Raw genomic sequence first — 12,563 nt, forward strand, 5'->3', positions numbered from 1 at the left:
ATGTGAATTGTATCTCAAGTTTTTATAAAAAATATTAAATTACTAATGAAACTGTTTTTGCTCCTTGCGGAAATTATATGTGTGTATGTATATGTGTACATATATATAATTAATTAGTTATAAAAATTTTAAAATGTTATCTATAAATTAAACACCTGTTTGACTTTCACAGACTGTTCTCATATTCCAGCATATAAAACAAATTCTGCCCTGAAATAAGCAGGGATTATGTGTGAAGTACATGGCAGTCAAGAGAACATCTATGCTATTTGAAAAGGATCAAAGTTATTAAGGCCAGTAATACCTGTGACAAATAATATATGGAGATTAATAATCTATTAATAAGTAAAGTCATTTCTGTTGTGACAGGTTTTTGTGCTACAACATAGAGTTTAACACAATCGATTTGGAAACAAGAGTGTCCTGATGGAATAGGAAGTAGGAAACTAGCACCTTGGGTGGGAGGGGGAACCTGTCGTGATCGCAGTTTAATTAACTGGTTTGGGCTTTACGATAACGTGGTACAGGAGATGTGATTGAAGAACTGCTCCAACATCAGTGCTAGAAAAGGAAATGCCAGTAAGTGTGGGTAAAGGGTAAAGATAGATGACGTCAGACACTGCACTGGCTCTCAGTAACAAATTTCCCAGCAGAAATTCATTCATAAAGGCGGTGGTGGTAGGATCTAGGGATGAATGGATAGGTTATAGCTATAAGCAGATGGGGGTCAGGAAACTCTATAAAGAGCGAGATAATAAACACGTTAGGCTTTGCAGGCCAAAGGGTGTTATGACTGCTTATTTCTGCCTTTGTGGTGTGAAAGCAGCCATAGACAGCACGTCAGTGAGTGGACATGACTGTGTTCCATTAAAATTTTATTTATAAAAGCAGCCCTAGTTTGTCAATGCTTAGCTCTGGTCTAATCATTTTGGTAGACTTAATGTTTACATCTTCCAGATCTTTCTATCTCTTTTGGCTTTTTTCAGATAATACCATTTTTCCAATGTCCAGTTTTATTTGTCCTAGACCCTTGAGATAATAGACTCTTCTCCTCTAAGAAGCAGTGTGATTGGGTCTGTAATATACCAACTGTTTCTTGCTCCATAATATGAGGATAACTAACTCACAGGATGGTTAATGAGATAATGTAAGACAAAAGCCCGATACCTAGTAAATGTTCGAAAACATTAGCATTCTCTCTTGCAACACCTTTGCCTGAAATTTATATCAAAGTTAATAAAATTTTGGTTTTGAGTGTTTTTTTTCATTCTTTTGGAGGCCTTTGTAAGACTCCTTAGACACTCATGCCGCTCCAACAAACCATAGGTGTATCAGCTCCACAAGAACCTTAAAGTGGTTGTAGAGTGGAAAGGAACAAAATAACCACTTGGCCAGGCCTTTGATTTTCCAGAAGTGAAAATGTGTCTCACAAAGTTAAATAGTTTGCCTGATGTGACAAGACTTAATATTGAAATTTGATTGTCTTTTGAAGACTCGAAATACTTAAAATTTAGAAGCACTCTGACTTTTAAAATCTCTTTTACCACCACGAGCCCATGTGATGCTTTTTTTGAGAATTAGAGAAAGGCACTCTTTCTTTAAGATGCTCTGTCTTTCAAAAAATTGTCTTCAAATATATAATTTATTAGAGCGACACACTTTATTACCGTTTGATAGAAAACTGGTAAATGTTAATCATATTAAATACATGTCATAATAAATATTCAATATCTGTAATAGGATTAGTTCCCCAGTTGGAGCAGTGCACAATTTGTACAGCCATGTGCAAAGTAGCTAATTTTATCCTTATATGTATAGATTAGCCTTTTTTTTTTTTTTTAATGCTTGACATTTGTTAATTGTTTGGAATGAAACTACATTTACCAAACCTGAATTCCAGGGAGAAAAGCTGCCTGCTCTGGAGCAATATTTGTTAGTCGCTGACAGCTAATCTGATAACTTCCTATTTCCAGTTTTGTTTTAGTCTTAACACTCATTCTTAATTTTTGTTGATTAGCAAGAATGACAAAACACAGGATTAAGAGTATTAATCTGTAAGGTTGACAGGTCCCGTTCTTTGTTCAGTTGTTGGTGTGGTAAAACAGAACATTTCCTGTGTCTTCTCGTGTTGTGTTGATTGGCAATGTGTACCATATTGCTGGGTAAAAAATTCATAAACCCTGGAGTGTATTCATGAATCTCACTCCCAGCCTGAGAGCCTGATGAAACTGCATCAATACTGTTCTCATCTTTATTTGATTGATGATGTCCAGGACTGTTGCCAGGCCCACATAAATTAGCACCCAGCACTTGGCCTGGGTTCATTTCTTCAAGCCAGGTTCTTGGTGAAGCTTGCACAGGGTGAAACAAGCCCCTGTATTCGATCGGAACCTGGTAACTCCAACAAAGAAAAAACATGCTTGCTTTACCACCAAACTATTGATGAAAGGAGATTTCTTTTTAAGCTGACAAAAAATAGTTAAAAGGAAATAGAAATCAAATGGGATTTTGGTAGAGAAAAGACATTGTAAAACATGGAGAAGAAGACCAAGAGAAAAGATGAGGGAAGAGTGATTTGCAGCAGCATGGTTTCTTAAAATGCTCAGATAATGTTTAAAAACTTAAATATTTTGGCTGGTACAGAGTGGTTACATATAAGTTCTGGTCAATGAAATTTGAGATTTAACATTGGCCGAAATTGTGGAAATGGTCCAATTTGTATGATGCTTAATGAAGAAGGTGGTTCTTTTCAGCCTCTTATTTATCTGCTCACGTGTTAAACGATGGCGAGGCCTCTATTTTCTTTCTCTATATTTGTTCTCTCTGGGTGCATGCGTCTTACCTCATGGCTTTAAATGTCATCTATATCTCTAACGAATCCCAAACTTTCTCACCTTAACTTCAGAATAAGTTTGCAACTACTTCTAGACATCTCTGATTGGATATCTCCCGGACTTCTTAAACTCAGTGTAAATTTAAGAGTTTATAGTATAAATTAGTGTTTCTCAAGGAGGCCACTCTAGGAATTTCACCCCAAACCAGTTCTTCCACCTGACTTCCTGCTGCCTCAGGAAATGGCAAGCACTACCTAATCCTCAATGCTTCCCTTTCTCTCACCCCTACATCCCACAAATAAAGATGGCCTTTGTCTTCTAAATCATGTGGGAGGCTATTTACAGAGTGGCCAGTAATTCGGGAAGTATAAGCAAATACATAATAGTGGTTTATTACAATATTACAATGCATAGTAAAATAAGATCATCTATTTTTCTAGACTTCATGGCTCCCTGTATTTGGTAGAACACAATTCACAACCAGAACTCTACCTGAAAAGGAGTCAGAAAAATATAGTTTATAGTTTTTTAGGCTTCAAAGTATAAGAAGTGTTCTAGTTATCATTACTGCGTAACAAACCACCACAAAATGTAGTGGTGTAAAATGGCAGTTGATTGTTTTGCCCATCAGTCTGCAATTTGGGCGTGGCTCAGTGGGCACGGTTTATCTCCGTTTCACACATTCTCACTTGGGGTGCATTGTTTGGGAGCTAGGGGATGGACTTCAAGATGGCTTGCTCTCAGAGATGGCAAGTCAGTTCTAGCTGTCAGCCGGGGGCTCAGCTGGGGCAGTGGACCAGGACTTTGGTTTCTTTCCACAGAAGTCTTCTTAATGTATGGGTTTTGTCATAGCATCATGGCCCTGTTTTAAAAGTAAACATCCCAAGAAAACCAGGCAGAAGCTGAACATTATTGTCTTCTATGACGTAGTCACAGAAGTCACATAGCATCACTTTCACTGTAGTTAAAACCCCCTGAATTCAAGCGAAGGGACCACAGACTGTACTTCTCAGTGGAATGAGTTTCAGAGTCACATGTAAGAGAGAAGATATTGTTGGGATCTTTTTGGAAAATATAGTCTGCCACAGAAAGTTACCTTAGAAAGAGAGTGGCACAGATTCTGTGAATACACAGTAATGACCCCAGTTATCGTTTTTCCCTCATTGGCCTTAGTTATTTTTTAACCATTTCATTATTTTCTCTAGGTGGTTTTTGAACCTTTTTATGTATTCCTAAGAGCTTAAAGCTGGACATACTGTATAGACAAAATATGGAATGTTTTTCATTTACTCTAAAAAGCTCATGAAATGTGGTTTTAACTTTCTGAGGCCCTTAAAATAATACATAACTTCATTAAACCAATTAGCAGCAAAAAAAAAAAAAAAATTACTTGCATCAGTTTATTTCTCTCTGTGGATAATTCAGAACTGAGGCAACACTCCAAGGAGTCAAGCAAGATAATAAGAATCTGAGAGATGTGGTGAACGGCATGCCTAAAGTTTCACAGCAAAGTATTGCAAATTAGCATATTTGGAGAGTTTCTCAAAGGTCAGTCTGTGTCTCTAGTGGCCTGATTAGAATGTGTCACAGCTGATGGACTAATTAGAAGTTATCGTCGTGTATATAATAAGAAGTTTTGATCTCACAACCACAGCTCTTACTCCCACTTCCATATCTCGTTTTTTTTTTAAATGATTACCTTAAAAAAACTTGTTAACTATAATTTAATACCTAGATGTCTAGATTCTTAAAACTGGTGCAGTGTGTTTCATTTGTATGCCTTAACATTTAATACAACCTACTCTAGCATGCCAATATTGTACTAATGAGGAGGAGACCTCTAAAGTAACAGAATATCTTGTAATTAGCAGGTGAGTAGATAATTTTCAAGCATTACAATAATAAAAGTGAGTTTTGTTTATTTTGACAAATGTATGATTTTATCACTTTCCTTGAAAAGTTTAATTCAATGAATGCTTACTATTTCACATTCTGTGTGTTATTTGTGGGTGAAATTCAATTCTAAGAAAATATTTTAAAACATATCTGCTTATAAAGAGATTTTATTTTCCAAGGTTTGTATATTAGAGAAATGATCTAAGTCATTTTAAATGCTAATAAATTAAGGGGTTTCAGGTAAGAAATATGAAAATTAAGTAAGATTCTTGTGGCATAATATTAAATGGAATATGTACATATTAAATATTTATATTAATTTTATATGAAGAAGCAGCTGCCACAAATTCTCAGGGAGTATATAATACTGGAACAATGATGGGATTTATAGTTCTGGTACATTAACTAAATAGATGGATTATGCTCATCCTTAATATTTTTGTGAGATTGCGAAACAGCTCCAAATGATTTAAAATTGAAGATAAAATGTAGAAACACCTTTTACAATTAAACTAATTTACAAAGGTGCTACATGAAAACCTAAGAACAGACATATTTTGTCAAAATGGATATTTATTATATGTCGAGGGACATTACTATAGAGTGTCAGGTTTCTCAGGACTATCAAAAGAGAGCATTTTCACTCCAGGCAAAAATCTACTCATTCATTAATCAATTCATTTACCTAAAATGTATTGAGTGCCTTTAATGTACCAGGTACTGTTCTAAGTGTGGGAATATAAACATAAAAAAAAAAAATGAGTCAACATTAATCTCCTCATGGAGCTTTTTATACTAATAATAGAGGAGACAGGTAGCAAACTAATACAAAATATTTTTCACAAACGAAATCTGCTACTGAGAAAATTAAAGCAGAGTAAGAGATGAGGAGGTCCTGGGGGTCTAGGAGGTGTAGAGAGGTGAGCTCACATTCAGCTGGCACACACAGGACAGTGAGCCAGCCCATGTCCCTTGTGATGATCGGTGCTAAATATTTTGAATATCTTCCTTGGGAAGAGGGGATGCTGATTTGAGACACTGCTCTGAAGAGATATTTAAGAAGAGGCCTGAACCTATGAATGGAACAATAGGACTCTAAAATCTTTGCCAGTGGGATTGTAAACTGTACAGGTTGAGGGAGTATTAAGATATAAAAATGTTCATACAATCTGCTTGCCAAATGATCACAAAAATTGGTACTAAGTAATGATCCTACATATGGTAAAAGCTTTTTACATAAATAAATGTTTGTCACAGTATTGTGGCAGAAAAATGTAGCAGCAAACCACCATACTACATGGAATATTACACAATAAGTTTATAAATTACATGTAATAACAAATGTAATAATATAAAATAGAATATAATGTAATGATATAAAAATAGAATAAAAATATATTCACAACATGACCACAGTTATGTAATAAAACAATGTGTGGATAAAAGATGTGAATGCACAATGAATAAAATTTTGGTAATGGAAATAAATAATTGAGTAAGACCTACCCGACTGAGTTACCAGGCTTCATTTGTTTTCACTTCCCTCATAGTTGATTACTATCTCAGAGTTAAGGGTTAACGGATGAGGAAAGATTGCTCTATCTGATAGGAATTGTCTTTGTTATTGGTTTTGGGGTATATTTATTAGAATCTATAAAATGCCTAATTATTATACATGTTACTTGCATAATTACTTTCTCTTGAAAGAGATTCTACAGGACACATCACTAATAAATAACAATAAAGGGGAAAAAAAAATTCCTTCTTCCTTCAAAGGCTATTTTTTCTTGAGACAAATGCTAAGGGAAAAATAAAATAATTAAGGCTACATACTTCTGGTTCACGTCAGCTTACAATTAGACTTTGTGGGTTATGGGGAAACAAAACTATAAAACAGCAGGACTAGGACTAGGTTAGGAAAGCAATCAAGGAATCAAAATTAACCTTGTGCCTTCCTCCCTGGCAGGATGAGAAAGGAGCACACCCAGGATTTTTTTTACCTTGCAGAGTAATGCTTCTACATTTTGTGATTTGTGACACTCTACTATTTTTTTCCTATTTCCTATTTTTCTATTTCTCGTTTCCCATCTCTTCATGACCATTGCTTTAAAAATAAAGCTTCAAAAAAAGGAGCTAATGAACTTTGGTTCTAATTTAAGAATTTAGTAAAAAAAACAAACAAAAAGAAACCAAAAACAAACAAACAAACAAAAAAACCTCCTGATATTGCTTGAGGAAACTGGAGGCTCCCTGAATTGTTGCTAAAGAGCAGTGGTTCTCAAACTTGAAGACGAGTTAGATTGCCGAACCCCGACCTGAGTTTCTTGTGTGGTAGGTCTGAGAGCGGAATCCAGGATTTGCATTTCTAACAAGTTCCCAGGTTTTGCTGACACTGCTGGTCTGGGGACCATACTCTGAGAACCACCGGTTTAAATGAAACTTTTCCTGGTCTCCTGCTTCAGGCCCTATGCTGGACATTCTTGGGAAATAGTGCCCTCTTCAGGCAGAGTTATAAAACACTCCTGGCTGAGGCAGGGGTCGGCTTCCACTATCAAAGTAGGCTTCTTACCCACAATTCCCTGTTTTCCTGCACTTCAGCTCCATGCAGCTTTTGGATCCTGACAATTTGCCTTAGCGTAATACTTCTTACCTTTGTCCAACCTGACATTTATGACCTCAAGGCCCTTGTCTATTTATCTACCTGCCTTCCAGTCCAGCTTAGCTTGTCTCTGACTGGCAAATCTGCCTAGTTCCAATTCCCAGCTTGGTTCTAAATTCAAATTTCTCAACATTTCGTGGTACATAGTGCCCTTAGCTTCTCAGTAACATTTCACAGCTCTGTTCAGCCAAAAGAAATATGCAATCATTCTGTCTATTAAGTAATTATGTCAGTAGTAGTTGTGTAGTGTCAGTACATATCACTGTGTTATCCTCAAAAATGTAAAATTTTGTGACATCCCTGTGTGCCTCAATGCACGGTTTGGGAATCACAGCTCTATATCTATACACTGTCCCATCGCATCAACCTTTTCTTCATTTCCATTATCCCAGCAGGACCCACGTCCATAATTTGCTGTTACACATGCCCCAGCACAACACTCCACAGGCAAATGCAAATTGATGGCAATATTTATATTTATTTTTGCAATGCCATGGATAAAAACCATTTAAACAATGTTGGGTAAGATGTTATTTTCATAAAAACATCTTCTTTCAAAACAAATATTTTTTATTTTCCATAAAAGTTAAAATTACATGCTAACACAGAGTTAATTGTCGAGATAACATGAAATAATAGCAGAAGACTTAGAAAGTAAGACCAGATAATGAACTATATCATTAAACTAAACAATTACACAGAACTAGAAAACTTACTCAGTAGTAAAATATAAAAATCTACAATTATAAATATAAATTTGGTCCATGGAAACACTAGAGCAGTATTTACAGTAAGTATCATATTATTTCATATTATTTCTACTTTAGGTGAATACTACAGTTGTAAAATGTTGAATATCATAGGGAAGAGAGAATTTTATTTACAGTCTACTATGTTAAAAGTTATATTTCTAGCAAACCTGATGAATGCTACAAATACATCTAAAAATTTGACACTAAAAACAAACATGTTTCTGTAGTTTGGTATTACTAATATCTATAAATTGAAGATTTCTGTTAAAGTCAATAAAAAAAAACACCATAATTCCATTCTTAGAAATACTGTAAAATTCAATCATTTTAGTTTAAACACAATAAGTGAATTACAAGAAGTTTTACAAAAAGGCACACATTGTTAATGATATAAATTTGGCAGCAGAATCCTGTCATGAAAGTTACTGTCAGGTGATGGGAAGAAAACAGATAACAGAAAGACTGAACTGATTTTCCTGTCTAATATTTTAAAGAGGAAAATAATGCTCAGATATGAACTTTCTTCACTCCTTTCTGTTAAACTAAAGACTCTAAGCTCTCAGCTATATTTCCATCAGGCAATGCTGCACCATTACTGTCCAGAGAGGTGGATGGATTCTCTTCCTGCCTCGTGCTCACAAGGCTGAGGACTGCTTTATAGAGAAACTGATACTGCTCCTAGAGAATAGAGAATGGAAGATTACAAATAGAAAACTTGATGAAGGCATGCATTTGGAAACAGAAAGAATATATTGGTTACACTTCAGGACTGTTGGTGGAAGGGCATTGTGTTACACTCAGCAGAGGCATACAATCTATAGTAATGTCTCCTGATTAAAGTACCTTTTCAATCAGTCAACAGTCATTGTCCTAGAAAATTGGCCCATGTACATTTGCCTATGGCAAGCACTCCATTCTTTTTATTTACTTCATGGAATCAGAGGGTGATATGACAGTGTTCTGCTTCTGATTTATCCATTTGTGGCACTAGGCACCTGTAACCTACATAGAGGTTACTCATTCTCCTTTCTCCAGTTGTTATGAAATCAATTAGGTCTGTCTATTTACAGAGAGGCCTCAGAAAGGACAGCATTGTCAGCTAAGGGACTCATGCAGAAGGCAAACCTTTCGCAAGATCCACCGTTTACCAAGTATTCTTTACACTTCGCCCGCCTGACTAGTCCGAAGTTCTGCTTTGAGCAAAGGTGAGTGTGTGTCCTACTGTGGTCTCACAGTGGAGACACACTGAAGAATAACATAGTTTTCCTCTTACACATGCCAATTTGTGTAATGGAGGATGGGGAAAGGCAGTTGCAGAGCGTGTGAGTGGGTGACTAGCTAGTGACATAGTGGAAAATCTTTAGGACCACATGTGAAGTGGTGCCTCCTTGAATGCATTCATGAAATGAGTGAAAATTCAATCTCTAGAGGGCAGCTTCACACAGGAGAAGCTGGATACAACTCAGCTGACCTGAATGAGACTTTTAATAGGGGCACCTCTGAAGTGCAGGTGTGTAAGGGTTACCTCGCACTCTGGTCTACTGCTTTGGGCTGGAGCTCTGAAGACGAACCTTTGATACGTCTCATATACATACAAGACCAGGGAGCAGAAGATGAGCTTCTATCTATTTACTCTACACCCATGCAAGTTTCTTCCATTAGGGCTTTTGCACTAAGTTCCCTATTGTCTTGTCAGTCTATATTTCTACAATAATAAAAACGTCTGAATTATTTTTAGAATTGAGACTAATTTCTCCAGATGTGCTATGTTTCTTTTTGATTGTTTAACTTCCTCTTTCTTTCTAAAAGTACCCAAGAATTAGCTGTTATTAACTTCAGAAATTAAATTCAACTTGACAAAAAAGTAAAAATTTCAAACGTTTAAGGCTTTAAGGTCTGTCTTCTGACTGTTCTCTGCATTAGGCAGGACTTTAATCCCAGGGAAATAACTTTATTTTGTTGGATAAATCAGAGTAGTTGGTGCTTCTATTGAGGATATTTTTCAGAATTACAATAAGTCTCACAAAAAGGCACACATGAGATTTAAAATTTTCTGGAAGATAAACTTTAAATTTTTATGGTTTATTGTTCCAGTTCTATAGATTATGGACAGAATAACTTGTAAGTCAGCTAGAAATCTACATGCTAGTGTTATCAGTCGACGTGATTTTTTTTTTTTACTGATATATGATTAAATGATTAAAGTAAGCAGTTCTCTAAGAGTGAAAGTCTGGTTCACTGCTTTATTACTTACAATGTCAGTAAAGACTCCTGGCCTCATCAAGTTGATCATCTTGGCTACCTGGTAAACATCCATGGAATTTTCTTTTTCTAGTTGGTGCAGAAGGGTTGTCAGAGCACAGAAAGTTCCTGCTGTCACTCCTCCATGCCTTGAAGCAAAGGGAAGGGACACGACTCCATTTAGAGGCATCAAACTTTCACAATTAGAACTTACAGAGCATGTGGTCTTGACAACTTTGCAGTAAGAACATTAAAATGTTTAATGAATCGCCTCTCTTTACTTCACTGCACCTGTAACTATGATTTAATTTGAAACAAGTGTTCACGATATTAGTAATGGGATACTTTACAAAAGATTAATATTTGCTTATGCATTTGTTATTTTTGTACTATGAAAGGAGCTGGCAATAAATCAAAATGATCTAAGGTTATAATATATTTATATAACATGCATCCTATGTGATATATATAACATATAATTCCAGCATATGCATTTTTATTTGTTCATAACAGACACTTGGAAAGATCTATTGGATAAAGATTCTTATTTCTGGTAAATTAAAAATAATCAATTTTACTCCTGTCCCAAGAAGTCAATGGCTGAAAAATGTCTCTTCCGGTTAGCACCTGTAAAAATCAAAGTGCTAAAGCTGAATCATCACTCAAAATGTTCTCAGCATACAATGCTAGAACATTCTTGTGATCATGTACCCCTTGCTAAGAGAGGAGAGGAGGCATCTGGAAAATGTAATGGAAAGTGCTTGCAGAAATGACCGACTCAGCAGGTCACAGATTAGCCACATCCTATAAATCTCTAAATAGCCTTCTGGAAACTCTTACGACATCTACAAGACAAATGACCTGTAAATAGGTAAGACTAGTGGTTTGGAAATTCCTTCCCCCTTGCAGCCCCCACCTGAAACTCCCCCACCCCATCCCAAGTCATCAGGTGCACGTAAAACCTCAGACAAGGGAATCACGTGCTCCTTACACGGACACTGCAAAGGTATATAAACTGTAAGAGATCTAACCAAGGGGAGCTCCTGCTCTGGTTCTGTTAAGCCCCACGTACTACACTGGCTAATAAATTCTTCTTCCTCTAACAAAGTTGTCTAAGCGTCTGATTTCCTCCAGTGGGTGTCACTTCCTGCAACACTGCCCACTTTCAAATGGAGTTGCGGAGAAATAATAATAATTAAAAAAATATTCTGTTAACCTTGCCCATAAGAAACAGATAATCCACCCTGGTTGAATCAACATAGCTGGTCTTTGCAGACCCTTAGGTTAGTATAAAGACAACAGAAATATACATACACCTGGAGTCGCTAAGATGTGAAATGATTTGAAAGGTAGAACTTACTCATCGTGAACAATCATGGGCCCATCCCTGCTGGCAGCTTCTTCTTTGATAATACTTATAAGTTCAAAAGTTTTGCTAATGGGGCTATCTGGATTTGGCCATTTGGGACACTGAAAATGTCTTACTTCAAGTACATAATCATCCTGTCAGAAGAAAGCAAAAATAATGTTTTTAGAAGAATCCAATTGGTTAGTGAGTAGAATAATTGAGGAAAATAGGAATCACAGGAAGGTAGTAAAACCACAGGGCAGGCATGGACAGGTGAGCAGCCCACCTCCTTCACAGAAGGAAGAAATTGCTGTGATGCCACATCTGTCATTTATAGGTGCACCTCTTTTTTATTCTAACAATCAGCCTTTTTTTTGGGATTATCATGCCAATCAAACCATGAAAGTAGGTACCAAAGATATGTTTGTGCCATTAAATTTAAACTTAAAAAAAAAATCTTCAGTGTTAAAATTTATTTTTAAAATAGCAGAGACTACGCTTCAAATACTAGCATTACTCAGGTAATAATCAAGCTTAGTAAAACAATTCTAGTTCATTGCACTGCACATTTTTAAAGCATTTCTTCACTTATCAAATCATTGTACATTGCTAGATAGAAATGAGTTTGTTTAGTAGGTAATGTTTTCTATTTTACTTGGGTGAATCCAGGATACATACTTGTTTCAACACATAAGAATTAGGATTGATGAATTTTCTTTACTATGTTTACTTTCACTTTAAATTCTATCAGTAACTGTTCTGAAGTAAAAGAGAAATCTTTGATTTTCTGTGTGTGTAGAAGTCAGAATTATATAGTTAGCGATGACTAATTG

The 12,563-nt window shown here is 35.9% G+C and overlaps 1 protein-coding gene across 6 annotated transcripts in view; it reads right to left on the minus strand.

Annotated features, from left to right (window-relative positions):
• Positions 1-7,941: 7,941 nt before the first annotated feature.
• The window catches only part of PTPRZ1 (protein tyrosine phosphatase receptor type Z1), a 162,961-nt gene continuing 158,339 nt past the window's right edge, over positions 7,942-12,563 (minus strand). For all 6 annotated transcript variants that reach the window (XM_016125176.2, XM_016125175.2, XM_016125174.2 and 3 more), the window contains 3 exons: positions 11,743-11,885; positions 10,396-10,531; positions 7,942-8,819 (listed from right to left, as the gene is read on the minus strand). In XM_016125176.2, the coding sequence (XP_015980662.2) occupies positions 8,679-8,819; positions 10,396-10,531; positions 11,743-11,885 (420 nt within the window). In that variant the 3' untranslated portion in view covers positions 7,942-8,678. The remainder of the gene's footprint in view (positions 8,820-10,395; positions 10,532-11,742; positions 11,886-12,563) is intronic.

The sequence above is a fragment of the Rousettus aegyptiacus genome, unplaced genomic scaffold (genome assembly GCF_014176215.1).
Source record: "Rousettus aegyptiacus isolate mRouAeg1 unplaced genomic scaffold, mRouAeg1.p scaffold_m13_p_13, whole genome shotgun sequence".
NCBI lineage: Eukaryota > Metazoa > Chordata > Mammalia > Chiroptera > Pteropodidae > Rousettus > Rousettus aegyptiacus.